Source organism: Electrona antarctica (assembly GCF_951216825.1).
Source record: "Electrona antarctica genome assembly, chromosome: 22".
In the NCBI taxonomy this organism is placed as follows: Eukaryota; Metazoa; Chordata; class Actinopteri; order Myctophiformes; family Myctophidae; genus Electrona; species Electrona antarctica.
This window is the reverse complement of record NC_136805.1, coordinates 33,917,134-33,935,785: the sequence shown is the minus strand read 5'-3', so window position 1 is coordinate 33,935,785 and position 18,652 is coordinate 33,917,134. Positions and strand designations below refer to the sequence as shown.

Below are 18,652 nucleotides of genomic sequence, written 5' to 3'. Positions count from 1 at the left end.
TCAGCCACGACGGTGCAGAGAGAGAGAGGGAGAGGGAGAGGGAGAGAGAGAGAGAGAGAGAGAGGCAGCCGGCGGTGCCGGAGAGTGACAGGCCATCATGGCTGACAGTTTGTGAAAGATAGCGATCTTGGCAGAGCTCGCTGCCTCGCCAGTCATGTCCGCAAGGACAGAGAAGTGACAGGGGCGCCACTGAGTGAGCGGTGAAACATTCCTCTCTTAATGAAATATTAAGCTGAGGTGTAAAGCTACTAAATGCTTTTAGCTTTTATTGGCACCTGCTAATAGTCGTGCTATACGTTTTTTGAAAGTTGAAAATTGGTTATTGTTTGTTTTTTTTGTGATTTTTTTTTTTTGGTGAGTGACAACCAACTGTACAGTACAGTGTCAATTTGGTTTCCTCGCAGTCCTGGAAAACCTGTAAAACGTCTAGGGTTATACTTTTTTTTTGCTTAAGGAAGCTGGTTCAATGATGATGATAGTTCAATGATGCTGGAAAGCAAATATGGGGAATGTTGCATTATGTTACAATGCACTCATGTTCATAGATTTTGTCCATTTCTTTACATAGAGTATATTGTTTTGTGTTATAAATATTGCCACTACACTGTATACTGCAATCGAACAACATTTCAGGACTTTCATATGCTGTGTACATACAGCGCTCCACTCAAATGTGGATGTCGATGTCGTTTCAAATTAGAATTTTCTCGACACGATTGGAGGCTAAGAAATGGAACGCATTAAGGGAGACATTTACCTTATCAGACTGCTTTCATTTCTGAAAGGACATCCTGGTTTTGCCTGGGGGTATAAGCCCAAAGGCTTACTATTTGGCGTCAGCCTGTTGGGGCCTTAGGGATGCTAGTTTCAGTTGACACTTTCATGCATACTTAACATGTTACTTAAGGTGTCATTCTTCTGAAATACCCACATGGATTAAATGAATGCTCTTCTTGGAGAAAAGATATGAACTATTTAAAGGGCTTGGGACAGAGACAGAGTAGGCTGCGTTCGATGTTTCAGGAGGCATTATCTTCAAATCAATCTGTCGGTGTCGATTTAGTGCAAAGGGAGTGTTGATATAGAAGGTAGAGTGTGTTTGTAGGCACATAATGGGCTACAGTATAAGCTTGTGAATATGCCTATATTTGGTTGCCTTCATTATGCATAGAAAATAAATGACAAATGTAATATAGACCAATTTTGAGATCAAATACCTTTTAATATAGCACCTTTCATGTCTACCTTAGCTTACCTGAGGTCTGAATAATGGTTTTCATGCTATCCCATCTCTCCCACGGAAACATTCACGGCGGCAAAACTACGGTCCGGTCAGTGTTGGACAGAATTAAACTCAGCGGCTTACAACGGCGTGTGTGGTGGTGAAATTAGTTTTGTGTGGCTATGACCGCTCCTCTAAAACATTAATGGCCCTCTGGGTTCGTGAAAGCAAATATGATTGGGCAAACCGCTTCAATATTTAAAGTGTGGACTGTTAAAGCTTTTACCGCGCAGCGCAACACGTCAAAAGCTGTACGAAGCGAGGGGAGCGTAATTGCTTCTCCGTGCTCGCGCCAGTCAAGGCAGGCAGTGTGTTACTGCCATCTCCGTCCGCCTGGCTGCCGCCGTTGATGTCAGTCGACTTGATGACGAGGCACTTTTGTTGGCATTTCTGCAGATGGCTTCTGACAGGAATATACAAAAACATGGAGGGAGGGGGGTGGGGGGGGGGGGGGGGGGGGGGGAATAAAGCCAACTTTTTGTGTACGAGTGATTTGTTTGAAGGCCCACAAACGTTCTAATGTTCTATTGATGAGGGTTTTTTCCATCGCCTGCTGGTCCACTGCGTTGCGTTAACATGAATAACCCATTTAGGCCTGACGTCAAAATTTAAAAAAAAATCTTCTAAATCCTCCAGTTTTCTGAAATTTTCACGATTTTTCAAAAATAGCAGACCTACAAGCTCATAGCGCGCCACTCGGTGGCGCGCTATGAGCTTGTAGATCTGCTATTTTTCAATAGCTAAATTATAACAATGTTTAAACATAATGCACCAAAAGGGGTTCCCGCCCAAAATGGGATAAGGAAAGGGTGTGTGATGCCGTGTACAGAAGGATTTTACCCAGGCGTCCGTATTTTGGGCATCTCGAGTTATAGGTGAACTTTTATTTTATTTTATTCTAATTCAAACCTGTCAAAAATAGAAGTCAATCTACAAGTTCACGTCACATCCCCTCACCATGTGTACTGACCATGTAGATCTACTAGTCTTAACTGAAGGCGATTTTGCTTCCGGTTCATTTTGGGGTGAATTTTGGGGTCTTCAAAATAAAAGACGCCGCTGCATCCGACAGCGAATAAGTTGCAGCGTCGGAGTCAATGGTGTGAGTTAAGTGGATAACACCTTCGCCAAAGGAAACGCGTGATATGAACTAATGTTCAATTTTGGGCCTGTAGCTTTTCACGGTATGTGACCAACTGATGCTACAGTACTGTGTGCATAGTCATCATATTATGATGAATTTAATATCCATGTTGAAGGTGAAACTGTGTGCATGAAATTCTTTATTTCAGACACATAACCAGTCCTCAATGTTTCCGTAATCATTTCTGGCCACCCCATAAATTATGGTTTATCGTGTAATAATATCACTGCGGCATTCAAATGCCGAGCTGCGGTTTAATTTAGTCAAAACGTGATAAGATCACTTTCTCTCTCTGTGTGTGTGTGTGTGTGTGTGTGTGTGTGTGTGTGTGTGTGTGTGTGTGTGTGTGTGTGTGTGTGTGTGTGTGTGTGTGTGTGTGTGTGTGTGTGTGTGTGTGTGTGTGTGTGTGTGTGTGTGTGTGTGTGTGTGTGTGTGTGTGTGTGTGTGTGTGTGTGTGTGTGTGTGTGTGTGTGTTTTTTTGTTTGATTAGGCATGACCCCTTGCTCATCCCCCGGTGGCGAGCAGATGGACAGCGTGGACATGAATGTAAAGAAATACGACTCCACAGGGATGTTTCACTGGTGCCCGTCCAAAGACATCGAGAAGGTCATCTTGGTGGGTACAGTATACTCTCCCTCCGCAGTCCGCACGCACGTCATTTGTCCCCGACACTCCTCTCTCTCTCTCTCTCTCTCTCTCCCCGGTGACAGATGTGTCATGTCACAAAGCACCAGCAGAGGTTGACAGGGCACTTAAACACTTCGTAATGAGGTGTTTGACATGTCATTTGCAATAACGGAGGCCCCGTACGTAGTACATTTCTTACACTAATACATATGCCACTTTGCAAATTACCTTCACAGCCTTTTACAGTCATATGTTGTGTGCTATTTTCCATCGGACGTTGACTTTGTGAACACTGTAGCCGAACTGAAAGGGGAGCGAACGTTCAAACATCCAACCCTGGAAGAATCATAAAACCAATTTATGGTGAATATTTCCTGTCAAAGGGGAAAGACATTATTTATTTCATCCCTTCTCCCGCATTTCCTCTTTCCACTCAGACTCGGAGCGAGGCGGCCATGACCGTCCTGAGTGGCCATGTGGTCGTCTGCATATTTGGCGACGTGAAATCGGCGCTGGTCGGCCTCCGGAACCTCGTGATGCCTCTGAGAGCGAGCAACTTTCACTACCACGAACTGAAGCCCATTGTGTTCGTGGGATCCCTGGAGTACTTGAAGAGAGAGTGGGAGACCCTTCACAACTTCCCAAAGATCTCCATCCTGCCTGTGAGTAGTACAATGGAGTCACTTCGAGTCACTACTCATAACGGTGCAATGTTCACCTCCACAGTACAGGCTGTGCCATTTGTAGAAACAAGCCTCTAAATATCTGAAAACCTTTACTTGTACTTTTTGTGGTAAAAGCGTTCAAACTTTCTTCTTTCCTGCCTTGATCTACTTACCCCCCCCCCCCCCCCCCCCCCTCTCTATTATTCCTATTCACAAAAATTTATTTCACACACTTTTTTACTTGTGAAACTGTGATGTGACAATAAAGCTGATTCTGATTCTCAAGTTCAGTAGACAGAACTGAAATCAGCACAGGTCATTTATATATACCGGTGGAGTACGTAAGAAAGTTTGCTGACATCTCTTCTCCCCACTTCCTCCTCTCAAAGGGCACGCCGCTGAGTCGCGCCGATCTCCGGGCTGTCAACATCAACCTCTGCGACATGTGTGTCATCCTGTCGGCCAATCAGAACAATATTGACGACGCGTCACTGCAGGACAAAGAGTGCATCTTGGCGTCGCTCAACATCAAGTCCATGCTGTTTGACGACAGCATCGGGGTCTTGCAGGCTAATTCCCAAGGTAAGGAGTGTGCCCTATCATAGTTCACTGCACTGCCTGGAAGGGACAGGGCCCTGGCAGAGAGAATATCCCTCACTGCCGTCCGTGGCCTGACCTGGTGTCATTGTTTTTGACAGTAAACCCTAGTGACTATTCCTCAGGTTACTGTAACAACCGGTTTCCTCACGAAGCCTAATTGGTGTGCAACGAAACGCAGGCTGTGTCACAAAGTCTGGCACTCAGTACAGTCGATGATGGGCCTCTGCTTCGTAGGAAGCCCTTATGGTGCTCATTTGGAAAGAATAACAAAAATAAGGATATAACGCCGCGTGAGTAATTCATGAGTTATTGCTACGATGAATATTGATGCGTCTCTCCCACGAAAACAGCCCAGGACACTCGCGTGTGGATGTAGGATGAGCCCTCTTCACTAATGGTCATTCCGTGTAATGCTTTTAGAAACCTTCTGACCGGGGGTGAGGCGCGGGTGGGTGGGTGGGGGGGAGAGGGGGGTTGGGAGGGGAGGAGTCCTGCCAATTTTGTTTTTCATCTAATACATGTATGACCTAGCATTTGTCTTAGTCAGCAGTAAATGATGGATGTCAAACATGGCCTATGTATAATGCATAGAGCATCACCGGTTTAACCCATTTTGGGCGGGAACCCCTTTTGGTGTTTCAAGCATTCTGTTATACTTTAGCTATTGAAAAATAGCAGATCTACAAGCTCATAGCGCGCCACCGAGTGGCGCGCTATGAACTTGTAGGTCTGCTATTTTTGAAAAATCGTAAAAATGCGGCACAAATCTTTTAATAGGTATATATTCTTCGTTTTTTTTTATTTCGACGTCAGGCCTAAATGGCTTAATGTGCTTACCTGTCAGTCTGAGGGAAGCAGGGACTGTCAAGTCAATTTATATTCCATCTTGTGTCACTTATTTTCTATTTCATGGCTCCATACTGTGTGTACCTCCTCTTCTTGTTTATGTTTTTTCCGCATAAAAGGGTTTTGAGAGTCTGCGCCGAGACATTCTAAAGGAAACAACATGAGCAATATGTCACATCTATTATACATGCCGTATACTAATAGCGAACCCTCTCAAAGACGATAGTGTGTAACACCTCACTCAGCAACTTTTGGTCTTACAAATAACCAAGAATGGATGAAACAGTCCAACCTATTTGTTCAATCAGCGCACCACTAGAGATACCGGTGTCGGTATCCTTTCATAAAGTAATGAATAATGCACTGATAGATGTGCTATCCTGATCTCTCTCTGCGTGCGTGCGTGTGTGTGTGTATGTGCGTGCGTGCGTTTAGGTTTCACACCACCAGGTATGGATAGATCTTCTCCAGAGAGCAGTCCGGTCCATGGATTAGTAAGACAGAGCTCCATCACAACCGGGGCGAACATCCCCATCATTACAGAACTAGGTATACCTGCCTACTAACTAATAACTATATGGATATTCTTTATTTTGCATGTGCAATGTGTACACACATTGCACATGACTATACCGAAGTCCTGACGTCACTCCGTTTCATCCCCTGGGTCGCGGACGTTTTGGAGATTGGAGATTGGAGAATAACATTTGGGTCATCTTAAAACAGTCAGTCGGGGGGCACGGTGGCACAGTTGGTAGTGCTGTCGCCTCACAGCTAGAAGGTCCTGGGTTTGATTCCCGCTCGGGACACTGTGGGTGCTGGCGGCGTGTTTCCACACAGAAAGGGCCTTTCTGTGTGGTTCTCCCCATGTCCCCTAGGGTAGGTACCCTCACAAAAAACATGCAGTAATCCTGGTCTCTAAACTGCCTCCCCCTGGCCAGCCGGGGCGCCTGATGGAGGAGAAAGGAACTGGTTGGAATAACGTGTTCCTTCCACGCGCTACGTCCAACCAGGGAAACTCCCCCCTGTCAGGTGTAAAGGAGCAACTAGGACACTCAGGCATGAAGGAAGCATGAGTTAAAGTCTGTTGCTCTCCCCATGTCCTCCATATATGGGGACTAGGTTGGCGGAGGGTGTGTAGAGCCCAGGATCACATTAGACAATTGACACAGGGGTGAAAAATGGGTTACGAAATCGTGGGATAAAAATTATAGGGAAAAAAAATAAAACAGTCAGTCGTATTTCATACATGTCCGTTTCTGCCGAAAATGCAGCGAATCCGGTGGCATCCGGTAACATTAGCGTTTTCTCGCCGTCAATATTGACGCTTCATATCCAAGTCAAACCACTGGGATTATTTGTTATTTTTGGAACAAGTTCTTTATTTGACTCAATATAAAAAAAAAATCAGGGAATTCAGAATGGATAAAAAAATAAAATAACGCGACCCAGGTAGGATGTGTAAATTACGTCGGACTGTGGTGCTCTATACAGTTAGCCTGGCTAATAAACCAGACTAATATCACACATTTTTTTTTGCCAACGGCTGATTCGGTTTGGCTTATTAGCCAGGCTACTATACAGTAGGCCTGTAGTATATATATGTAAATGATATGTACTGTGTGATGTATGTATACATACTTAGAGTATATGTATATATACACCTATGTGTATTCCAGTTAGATATTTAATTAGATGTACAATGTATACGTAGAGGAGTTTGATCATTACAAATTGTTGTCAGCCCTTCACTAATCACACTAAAGATGCAGTCAGTCTCCTCAATGTTGTTTTGCTTTCTCCTCGTTGCTTCAGTAACCTGTGTTTTCCCCCCTAACACTTTGTCCAGCACCATTAGTAAAACCAGGCAAAGTAGTGCCTGTGATTTCATTCAATCAGGATAAATGCAGTGGGACCAGCATACAAATGATTACCGAGTTGGGTAAGAAGGAGTGTGCCTCTGTCCTCTATACTGCACAGTTCTTACCGCCACCGTCGCCATTAGAGCCCGACCGTTCACACCGCTTTTTTGGGGGTCCGAACCCGATCCCGATTTGGAGATCCTTGTACAGTGGTTCTAATTTCAATCGCTGGTTCTCAACCTGTGGGGCTGGGGCCGTGAGGGATTTGCAAGGGCCACACCCCCCAAATAATTGGCAAAAGACTACGATTTTAATGATCGCATAACATACCAATAAATACTGTGTTAGGGCCATTGATCCGAGGTGGATTTCACAATCGCTTGATTATGAAAAATCTCGGGAACCCCAACCTACGTATACCACAGTGATATTTTAACTCTGAGAGTGTACAAATGGGACCAAATGGACCCGTTCCATTTGCACACTCTCTGCATTAACAGGCCGCCCTGTAACTCTTCAAGGACCCTTGGGGTTCCCTCAGACCCCACTTTGAGAACCACTAATTCTAATCGATTTGATCAACTTGGATTTGATGAAGGGAAATTGTTTAATAAAGAAATGGGAAAATCAAAAGATGGCCCATCCACAAGCTCACAATGTGTCAAGAATCATGCATTGTGAGTTTGCAGGTCTGAATCTGTTTGCCTATAATGACGTAAAAAAAAAAGAAACGCCAGGTTGAAAGTGGTTAAAATTGGGACACAAACAGCATAATTCCTGATACCGACCTCGTCAAAAAAAGTCAAAATAATTGCCCATACTGTATTCTAGCAACCAGACCGATATGTCGGTTTGGCTCTAGCCGCCATTTCAGCTTCTCATTTGATTGTCTGGCTACACCAGAAGCAGAGACACATTTGCATAACCGCAGCACCACTTTGAACACATTTTCACCCTTTGGTTCTGGTTGAAATTGCCTTGTCTTGTTTTGAACCTCTATCTCGAGTCATACACTATGTGTATGGTGGGGGTTTTGTTTTTGTTGTTTTTTGTTTTTTTCTCCCCTCTTTTATTTTTGTCAAGAATCGCGAGGCCTTTGATCCGCCTCAGAAATCCTTGTGGGCTGTTTTCATATAACATCATCTGTCGGATCATATTCTGTGTGGCCAGCGCCTTTTCTTTCATCTCAGCCATGTCAATATGACTGACATTAAAATAATAATAATCGCAGCATGCCTCATAAAAAGTAGCACTCAAACTAATTTTGACATCATTATACTCTTCCGGCTTCTGTATATGCTTTCTTTTTCTTTTAACACATTTTGGGCGGGAACCCCCTTTTGGTGTTAGCATTATGTTATGCTTTAGCTATTGAAAAATAGCAGATCTACAAGCTCATAGCGCGCCACCGAGTGGCGCGCTACGAGCTTGTAGGTCTGCTATTTTTGAAAAATCGAAGAACGACAATACATAAACATAGCTTTTTCAGAAACCTGTCAGGATGTAGAAGACATTTTTAGAATCGTTCCCAGGTCAAAATCGGTTAATCCGTGCTCAAAGATGTTTTTTATAAAGAGAGAGAGAGAGAGAGAGAGAGAGAGAGAGAGAGGGGGAGGGAGAAAAATAAAGAAGAGAAAAAGCCTTCTAGGGCAATGGGATACTTTCATTTGTTTTGACACACTGGTACAAGTAATTGGAGCTCCCTGTCATGGATTTACAAGACAAACAATGGCATATTGGCGTTGCTGATATTGACCTCGGGAGGACTTATTGCTTTGAATCAAAGCCTGGGAGCTTTGACAATATGCATGGTGTCATCGGCGTGTGCATGAATCGCCTGGATATGGAATGTGGCATAGACAATTTGGCCCCAAGCAGTGCCTAACACAAAACAAAACAGACTTGACATGTTTTTTTCAGTATGAAGAGCACGATTGGAGTTCTTGGCAAAAATTACCAAAACACTGCCAAATCATTATGGTGATTTTTAATGCAGTCCATATCTGAATCTATTGACGTGTATTCGGGCATTTTTGTCTTTCACTGCAACTCCACTGTTGATGATTTCTGTGTACGAAATGATAAAAGTGTCTACACACTGAAGTAGGCAGTGCATGATGCCGTTTCTGGATTTAATTCTGTGTCGTCTGGTTCATTGCACAGAGTTTGCACAAGCAAAGTCAAACTGTGCAATTGACTGCTGCCTTAAACCCTTTATTCTTCACCGACCGAGGTCCCCCAAGGATCTATACTCGGTTCTCTCCTTTTTCCCCCTCATATCTCTTCGCCGCAAATAGCCAATCGACAAGCTCACAACGTGTGGCGTCGTGGCGTGCTGTGAGCTTGTAGATCAGCTATCTTCGCCGAATGTTTCGACTATTTTGACACGCCCAGAGTAGGGATGCTAGTGTCCGTACATTATGTGGTTACAACCTTTTTATTGTGTTTATAATTTCCGTGCAGTGAATGACTCCAACGTTCAGTTCCTGGATCAAGATGACGACGACGATCCCGACACGGAGCTGTACCTCACTCAGCCATTCGCCTGCGGGACGGCCTTCGCTGTCAGTGTTCTGGACTCTCTAATGAGTGCTGTAAGTTAGTGTTGTAGTACTCGAGTCCTTGACTCGTCTCGAGTCCGCTCTCAAGTCCACATTTCCATTTACTCTGTCTCGTACGTAATTTGACTTGGACTTGAATCGGTCTCTGACCAACATTTCAGCCAATCAGGAGAGAGTACCCATTTATCAGCTTCATTTTTGTAGTGTTCCAGTTCCAATTCTGTCTGCTCATTTCTTTGTGCCATAACTTGTTTAATCTGTATCCTGACTGACTTCTCTATCCTGATTGGATAAAAAGCCAATCTACAAGCTCACATGTAGAGATCTTGTAGATCGGCAAGTAGGCTACTAATCACCCCTTACATTGCCTCTCACGACAGGATTCACAGAGTGATGGAGATGCTAGTCTTTAAATGATCTCAAATATTAATAGTAACCCTCAGGATTTTAGTAGTGTAGGTAGATCTCACACGCACACAAAAACAAAACACCTAAAAACAATTGTTGGTATATCCTCTGCTGCCTGTTGAAACAATAGGAGACAAGACTGGCACTTGTACCGGCTATGATAGCTTCATTTGTCCGCCTTTCACTCTGAGTGAGGTTAGAACAAAGCTGCCTTCAAGTGCACCCCGGTGCAGACAAAGGTAATGCTACCTAATGGACAGGCCTCATCCATCATCCTGGTCAATAGTGCTGTCAGCAGCCGAGGGAGATGTCACTTGTGCTGCACAGGCAGGGAGAGACAGAGGACTGCACCACAAGGGAAAGGGCAGGCGTTTGCCCTTGCGTGTTAATGGAAAACAAAGCAACGACCCGCGTGTTATGAGCAGGCATTAAGTAAGGAAATGCACAGTCACACATATCCACAGATTTAATGCGGACTTAATCCACTTTTGTTCCATCCTTGCCCACTCGTCTGTCATATCAGTGTCCCCTGCTGTTTTGGCCGTAAGAGATACCTGGACAGAACGAACGTGTGTAAGGAGGACGCTCTTGTCTCGTTCCGACGGGAGCGAGAGTAACCCGCGGTAATTGGATTCCGCTGTCTTTTCACTCTGCGCGCGGGGCAATGTGACACGACGGGCCGCGGGGGCTCGATAGCACCGCTCAAGACCGGGCTGGCACTTTGAGTAGATTCAGTTGTGACTTTGGTGGTGTTTGCTTAAGGATGTCTCTGCTCCTCCTCACCTTCATCTCTTCAGACATACTTCAACGATAATATCCTCACCCTGATCCGGACGCTGGTAACGGGCGGGGCCACTCCGGAGCTGGAGGGGCTCCTGGCGGAGGAGAACGCGCTGCGAGGCGGCTACAGCACGCCACAGACGCTGGCCAACAGGGACAGGTGTCGTGTCGCGCAGCTGGCGCTGTACGACGGGCCCTTCGCCGACCTGGGGGTAAGTGACTGACTGGTCCTGTGTCACCTGCGGGCAATGGTGAAAAGTAACAAAAGTACATTTACTTAAGTACTGTGCTTGAGTACAATTTTGAGGTATTTGCACTTTGAGTATTTCCAATTTCCAGTACTTTTACTTCTACTCCACAACTTTAGTTACTTTGTAGAGATTTAGATTATTATTACAAAACACTTCAGCCCTATATACATTTCAGCCATTTGAAAATAGCTGATCTACAAGCTCACAATGCATTGCGATGCCTTGTGAGCTTGTAGATCTGTAAGCTCATGTTCTCCAGCAGGGGGAGCTAGCTGTGATGTGGAGATTTAAGACACCTTGGCGAGAGAGATTAAGAACTCATACGTCTTTATTTTTTATTTTATATATTTGTAGAACCCATACATTGCTGCTAAAATGATTTCAAATAGTCTATAACAAATACACAATCAAAACATACTCTCTCTATTTGCAACACTGTATTTCTAGGCTACAAAAATATATTTTTGAACTATAGATTTTTGGTATTGAAATGTGACAAGAAAGTAGTCAAAGTGGCACAGCGTTTATTATTTGTGCAGTAGGCCTTTTTATTAACCGCTTGCTCCAACAGTCTATGCCTGTAGAAACTGTGTTTGTATTGTGTGTGTACGGTACTGTACTGTATGTCTGTCCTTGTCTTCCAGGACGGTGGATGTTACGGTGACCTGTTTTGTAAAGCATTAAAAACATATAACATGCTGTGCTTCGGCATCTATCGACTACGAGATGCACATCTGAACCAACAAAGCCTGTGTACCAAACGGTGAGTTCCATTGTCGTCAGTACGTGGAAGACTTTTGTAATAACAATGAATAAATAAACAAGTGTTTGACAACATTCAACAGGGGGTCCTAACCCTAGCATCCCTATTCTGGCGGGGGGGGGGGGGACATTCGCCGAAATTTGCCAATCTATTATTGGTGTAGAGGGGACAAAAAGACCAGATAATAAGTACAGAGCCAAATGCCAAGTTTGCAAAATTGTGAGGGTTTAAGTGGCTAAATGTCTGAAAATACACATTAACAAACAAAGAGGTAGGAGCGCACACCAATAGTGGGGAGGTGCTGACCACGGGAGACAATTAAACTTGGACAGAGAAGAGAGGTCGCACAGCTCGTAGTCACGATGCAAATATACTTTATTTTAGAGTACCAACGTTTCGACAAAACAAATGCCTTCTTCAGGCCTTCAGAGTCAAATGAACACTCGGTTTTACCGTGTTGTAAACTCCATTAACTCAGCACTCTTCTTCTGCCTTTCCTCCATAGGTACGTCATCACCAACCCCCCGTACGCCTTCGAGCTGGTTCCCTCCGACCTCATCTTCTGCCTGATGCAGTTTGACCACAACGCCGGCCAGACGCGGACCAGCCTGTCACACCTGTCCCACTCGTCTCATTCCTCCAGCAAAAAAAGCTCCTCCGTCCACTCCATCCCCGTCACCACCAACCGCGGCAACCGCGCCAAAAGAGACTCACGGGACAAACAAAAGTATGTTCCCCTTTAACCCCTGTCCGTCCTCTCTCTCTGTGTCTGTGAACAGTGCCTGCCAACAGCTTTGTTGTTGCTCTGTGTGTGTCGTTTTTCATATCGGTCCCAGCATGTCTGCGTATGGGTGTGTTTGTTAACGTGAACGTCTTATGTACGGTATGTGTACTGTGTGTACAGCACCTCCCAAAACAAACCGGACGTTTTCTGACGCTTGTAGAGCCGTCCAACGTTTTTACGGAGTCTTCTTCTTGATGCATTCGCTCAAAATGTAACATCCCAATCAGTAACATCATGACGGATTCAATATTGCATTCAACCACACAGAATAAAATCTCAAACCAGACTGCCTCTTCCACAGTCTTCAAAAGCTACAGAGAGTCTGTAATTCCACATGGTAAAAGTCATCCCTAACCCTGTCATCTGCTCTTCAGACTGGAAGGGGATTCGACCGGTCACAAAACTGATTTTAAAATCTTTAAAATACATTTTCAAATTTCCATCTATGCTAGCTAGCTAGACTACTAGCCATAGACTAATAATTACGTGGTTTCCACGTTTGGTTTCATCTGATATATTTTCTATGCATTTTCAGAGCTTCTGAAGTACAGACTGTTAGGCGGAAGCATTTGAAAATTGTGAGCGATATATCATGTACACAGTATGTCTTCAGAGACTATCTGCAACATAACAGATTCAATATTGCAATCAACCATACAGAATACAGCACAGTACAGTATACTATGCCTCAGAGAAGACATTCTGAAACCATAATTGTATTTGTTTCTCTGAGCCACAATGGTCTTCTTTCTAATCAATCTCAACCATAACGTTATAACTGAAAGCTTTATTTGAACCACTTAAAAGGATCTCTGACTAATAATATGCCTCAATACATTAGAATTTCCATAAAATGAAAAACGGAATGAAAAAATGTAGAAATTGTTAATCTTTTACTCAAGCGGGTTTGTGCCCGCTTGAAATATTTTTTATGTACACATGCATTCCATAGGGCTGGACAAATGGCATCATCAACTTGCGACAGTCATTGTCCCTCTTTTTTATTTTTATAATTACATTATTTAAGGTATTTTCTATTTTAGTTATCGAGGGCAATTATAATGTATTAGGCATATAAGGCGTATTAGCCAGGGATCCTGTTAAACCTAGCTATATACGTACTTTATTGACCGGGATCCGTCAGGGCTGTATAGTGTACTTGGTCCACTCCTATTTTTCCTCTACAACAAACCCCAATGCCGAAAATAGCCAATCTACAAGCTCACAACGCATCGTGTTTTTTCTAATGTTCGCCCCCAGGATATTGATTGCTATAGGGTTCATGTAGTACTGTACTGTGTATGTAGATATATACTGTATAGTACATTTGAAAAAGAAAAAAACTAATATTGCAAAGTGTTGAATTTCTCTTCACCGTAGTGTATGTATTTTCTGTTCTGTTGTAGTATAAATGAGACGTTCAGTCAGATATACTCGAGGGGGTTCATGCCATGCCCACGGGCGCATATACATGTGTATTACTAAGGTACTACACTCATGCTCATTCCTACCTGCCTATGTTGACGTGGCAGTCAGCTGACCAACTGCCATGTTATTTAACCCATTTTGAAGTGAGATCAGATTCTAAAAATGTCTTCTACATCCTGACAGTTTTCTGAAAAAGCTATGTTTCTATGTCGATTTTTCAAAAATAGCAGACCTACAAGCTCGTAGCGCGCCACTCGGTGGCGCGCTATGAGCTTGTAGATCTGCTATTTTCCAATAGCTAAAGCATAACATAATGCTAACACCAAAAGGGGTTCCCGCCCAGAGTCTCTGTTCTTCCTGCTGTCATCCTCCAGCTACATATTCACATTAAAAACAACTACAGTAAATGAGAATATCTTGCTAACAGTGGAATTTCACCTACAGTATTAGCATTTTTTTTCTGTCTATATATCGGCAAATAAATGCTAATACAGTACTGTAGGTGAAATTCCACCTGTTCATCTGGACATCTGTGTGGACATATTGACATGCTGGACTAAATTGGACTTAAACATCAAACATGTTCTGTTTTGAACAACTGCTCAATGATACTGCCACCAATTGCTAGTGAGAACAACTATACTGTGTTTTGTTAATGTGCACAATATTAATCTCCATTGTATGTCTTGCAGAAACACAGGCTACGTATGTCCCACACGACAATGCAAAACGTTTATTCTGTGCGCATTTCAGTATTCCAAAAGTGCAAGACATGGGTTCGGTATGCTAGTTGCATGTGGCTCATTGGGTTCCGAATCGCATGTGTATGGTCAATTGCAGGTGAAACATGAAAACGTATCCTCCATTTGCTTTGGAAACATGGATGCAAGGCGGCTGCTTGGAGCTTCTGCTAAGCCACTCAAACCCTCCTATACTTTATAAACGTGATCTGAGTTGGCCCTGTGCTTGTTCTCCCTTTGACCTCTACACTAAATCTCCACGTCGCAAATAGCTATCTAAAAGCTGATTGATTGATTGATTGATTGAATACTTTATTAGCAGTTTGCAGGGGGGAAAAGCACAGGGAAGTACAGTTCAATACAAGGTCTAAAGTTAATTTAAACCCAAGAATCCCCCCCCCCCCCCCCCCCGAGTAAGGATTCTAGGGTTCAAGTGGTTATTGAGATGCCTACTAATTAGTAATTATCCTACTCACCAATCTCCATCTCCATCTTTTTACTTTCAGAATATTTCACGCTCACTAAAATGTTTGCTGTTGATTGAAGTGTACACACATTCTCCCAATACATTTAAAACAGCGAGATCGCGGTGAACCACCATGTCACATTAACCTTTTCATGTCCCTCCTTATGTCTCTCTCTCTGTATGATTTGTTCTCTTTCCTCAGAAAAGACATGGTTTACAGATGAAGAGAACACACACCTACCAAGGGACATACTGTACAGTACAGATCACCACATCGTCTGTGAACATTCTTCCCGCCGACCACCACGTCAATCAGTACAAGTCCACAAGCAGCCTGATCCTGACCGACCGTCCGAGAAGTGGAAGACGAGGGCTGAACACACACGGATGCCAAGACTCCCAGAATGCACCAGGCACACTCAAGACTCCCAGAAGGCACCAAGGCACACTCATCAAGCGTTTTGCAACGCCGTCTTATTATCTGCACCAATCATATATCGATGTCACAAAGGGATACACCACAAACACAATGACACGCAACACAATAACACTTCACCCAACCCCCCCCCCATCTCATCTCATTCCCCTGTACAGTTCTCGAATTATACTCATAATCATAATTAATAGTACAATGGAAATGAAGACAATCATAGCCTAATGTCACAAACATTCTGCAGTTCTTTTGCACAACTGTATTATTACCAGTGACTAGATTCCATGATCTCTTTTTTAATGTAACGTTTTTATTTCATTTTTATTCATTTTTTATTATTTTTATTTGTATTTATTTTTCTGGGCGGGGGCGGGGGAGGGGGGGGTGGGGTCACTTCAATGATGATAGCAATGCAAGGTATTTCGTCTCACTACACATGATTAATATGATTACTGGGTTACATTTTTGTGATTGTAAATGTTGCCTTTTTTGCTGTCACTTAACAAGTATAGCATATTTTATCCAGATTTTAGTGTGGGTATTCTGTACAGTATGTTACATCCAGCTGCAGGCCCTACATTATGTACGTGACTGACTGTCAGTAAATCCTTGGCCATTTGAAGCTGCTGTAGGCCTACTTCACAACATTTGTCACACAGTTGTCACAATGTTAATTTCAAAATGGTATTTGGCCCCACTTTCGAGCATTTCATTGTCCTACCCTTGCTTTTCTAAATTGGGTTAGGATGTGAATGTTTTTATATCTCTTTGTCTGGTTGTGATGTCCAAAAAACAACAACAATGCAATCTTCTTAGGTTCGGACGGCAGTAGAACATGAAGATTCCTGAAGTTCTCTTCCAGGAACGAGATGTTTTAAGGTGCTGATCGATGTCCAGTCAATTCCATAGCCCATGTGATGGAGCTGTTTCAATGAGTTATTGTGATGCCATGATTTGCTAAGAGAATAGCCATTAACCTGCTAAGATACCACACGGCAGATATTGATATTATTGCCTCATACCGTTATGACATCTCAAACCATGTGCTGAATCCACGTGAAAGCCACAAATCGCATGAAGTGGGCATTTCAGGAGTCCTCCTTTGGCTATAAGCACTGCCTGACACAGTATTGTTTTAGAGGCATTTAAGTACCTTTTCCACGAACCAATCCCTAATGCCATATAATCAGCAATTGTTCATGGTTTTCTCTATACTCTAAAAACAGCTCCATCATATTGGCCTCTATCGGCTGACGGCTTTAGATAAATCAGCCTGGTCATGGTCATCAGTCACTGCTGCATGGTCATACTCGTAAAACAAATTATTTACATACGTCTGTTGAAGCGCTGATCATTTATGGTTTGGGGAGTTTTTGCAAATGAGAACACAATGCTCAGCCAAGAATAGTTATTCATCATGTCTTATTAAAGTAATAGCATCCTGCTGCGTTGGCACTGTGGCCAGTTACTGCAGCTTCATGAGGCAGCACACGCAAACACCAACATCTGTAAACTCAAATGTTGATGGAAAATAGTTCACGGTGTAATCTACCGACCAACCTTAGATTCAAACGTGGTGAGGTATGACTTTTTATGACACCTCTCAGCTCTCTCTCCCTTTTTCATTAAGGGCTAATTTCTACTTTCTTAAGTTTAATGTGCCAGGCAATGCCAAGCCAAAGGAGGGCTCTATAGACCCACTGCTGCGAAAAGAGGCTTTGTGGTGTTACTTTTACATTGACATTCAGAAATGTACTTTACTCTTTACTTTCCATCTTGCCAGCTAATTTTTCTTATGCAGTAATTCTAAAATTAGTCTTTGAAACTTGATTTTCAGCTGTAAGATAAGGTCACGTGTTGCGCTGGAGACGACTGGAACTGTTGCATTTAATTTGAATAAAGTCTTAAAGCTGTTTTTAAAATATGATAATTAATCAAGAAGAATCTAAGAAACTTGTTTGTTGGCATTTATATAATGTTCGAATAAGTCTATAGCTTTATGTAAAATATTCCTTTTTAGTGTATACTTGTTTGACATAATATCTGTGGGATTGAAAAGGCGTTTGGCATTGCAGTCTAGTTTGTTTTATTTTGTGCGTGCATTTTTCTTTAGCACATTGAGTTGTGTATACAATGACAGTGCTAAGTTAATATCTCTGACTATGTCATAATACTCAATAATAATTACATTATATTGTCTTGTAAAAATAGGTATGTAAATAACTTGTACATGATTTCATTTTGTATTTTCACAAAATAAAAGCTGATGTATTGTGTCCTATAATTCAATTCAGTATTGTATTGTCTAGTTATACAGTATGCTCCATCAATCCAGGGTGTCACACCCAAACAAATAGTAGATCTACAAACGCACACAAACACATCTGCAAAGTGTTGCAAGCTTGTCATTCGAGTATCATGCCTATGTAGTGGTGGGAAAAGTAAAGATGTTTTAAGTAAAAGTATCTACTTCAATAGAACTAGAACCATTCAGGGTAGGCTAGTTCCAGTAGCTTTCTGCACCAACCTAGCGCCCCTGGTTAGCGGAGTGAGTTTTCACTGTAGCGGCCCTCGGTTTTGTGAAAGAATACGATGTGGATTGTCTCAACGGGTGTTCTAATGGAGCTTCATCTATGTTGAGAAGTTTGAAATAAACACCCGTTGAGACCATCCACATCGTATTCTTTCACAAAACCGAGGGCCGCTACACTTATAATTCAGCTTACTGTGGACACATATGCTGGACCATCAAGGTAACCAGTGGTGTCTTACTGTGGACACATATGCTGGACCATCAAGGTAACCAGTGGTGTCTTACTGTGGACACATATGCTGGACCATCAAGGTAACCAGTGGTGTCTTACTGTGGACACATATGCTGGACCATCAAGGTAACCAGTGGTGTCTTACTGTGGACATATGCTGGACCATCAAGGTAACCAGTGGTGTCTTACTGTGGACACATATGCTGGACCATCAAGGTAACCAGTGGTGTCTTACTGTGGACACATA

At 43.0% G+C, this 18,652-nt stretch overlaps 1 protein-coding gene across 1 annotated transcript in view; it reads left to right on the top strand.

Moving 5' to 3' along the window:
• LOC306914694 (calcium-activated potassium channel subunit alpha-1-like) overlaps positions 1–17,916 on the top strand; it is a 136,010-nt gene extending 118,094 nt beyond the window's left edge. Inside the window, 11 exon segments of the mRNA XM_079491861.1 lie at positions 2,917–2,935; positions 2,937–3,041; positions 3,491–3,715; positions 4,108–4,300; positions 5,600–5,713; positions 7,023–7,106; positions 9,490–9,620; positions 10,793–10,987; positions 11,671–11,789; positions 12,295–12,516; positions 15,410–17,916. Of these exon segments, the coding sequence (XP_079347987.1) occupies positions 2,917–2,935; positions 2,937–3,041; positions 3,491–3,715; positions 4,108–4,300; positions 5,600–5,713; positions 7,023–7,106; positions 9,490–9,620; positions 10,793–10,987; positions 11,671–11,789; positions 12,295–12,516; positions 15,410–15,431 (1,429 nt within the window). The 3' untranslated portion in view covers positions 15,432–17,916.
• Positions 17,917–18,652: the final 736 nt, after the last annotated feature.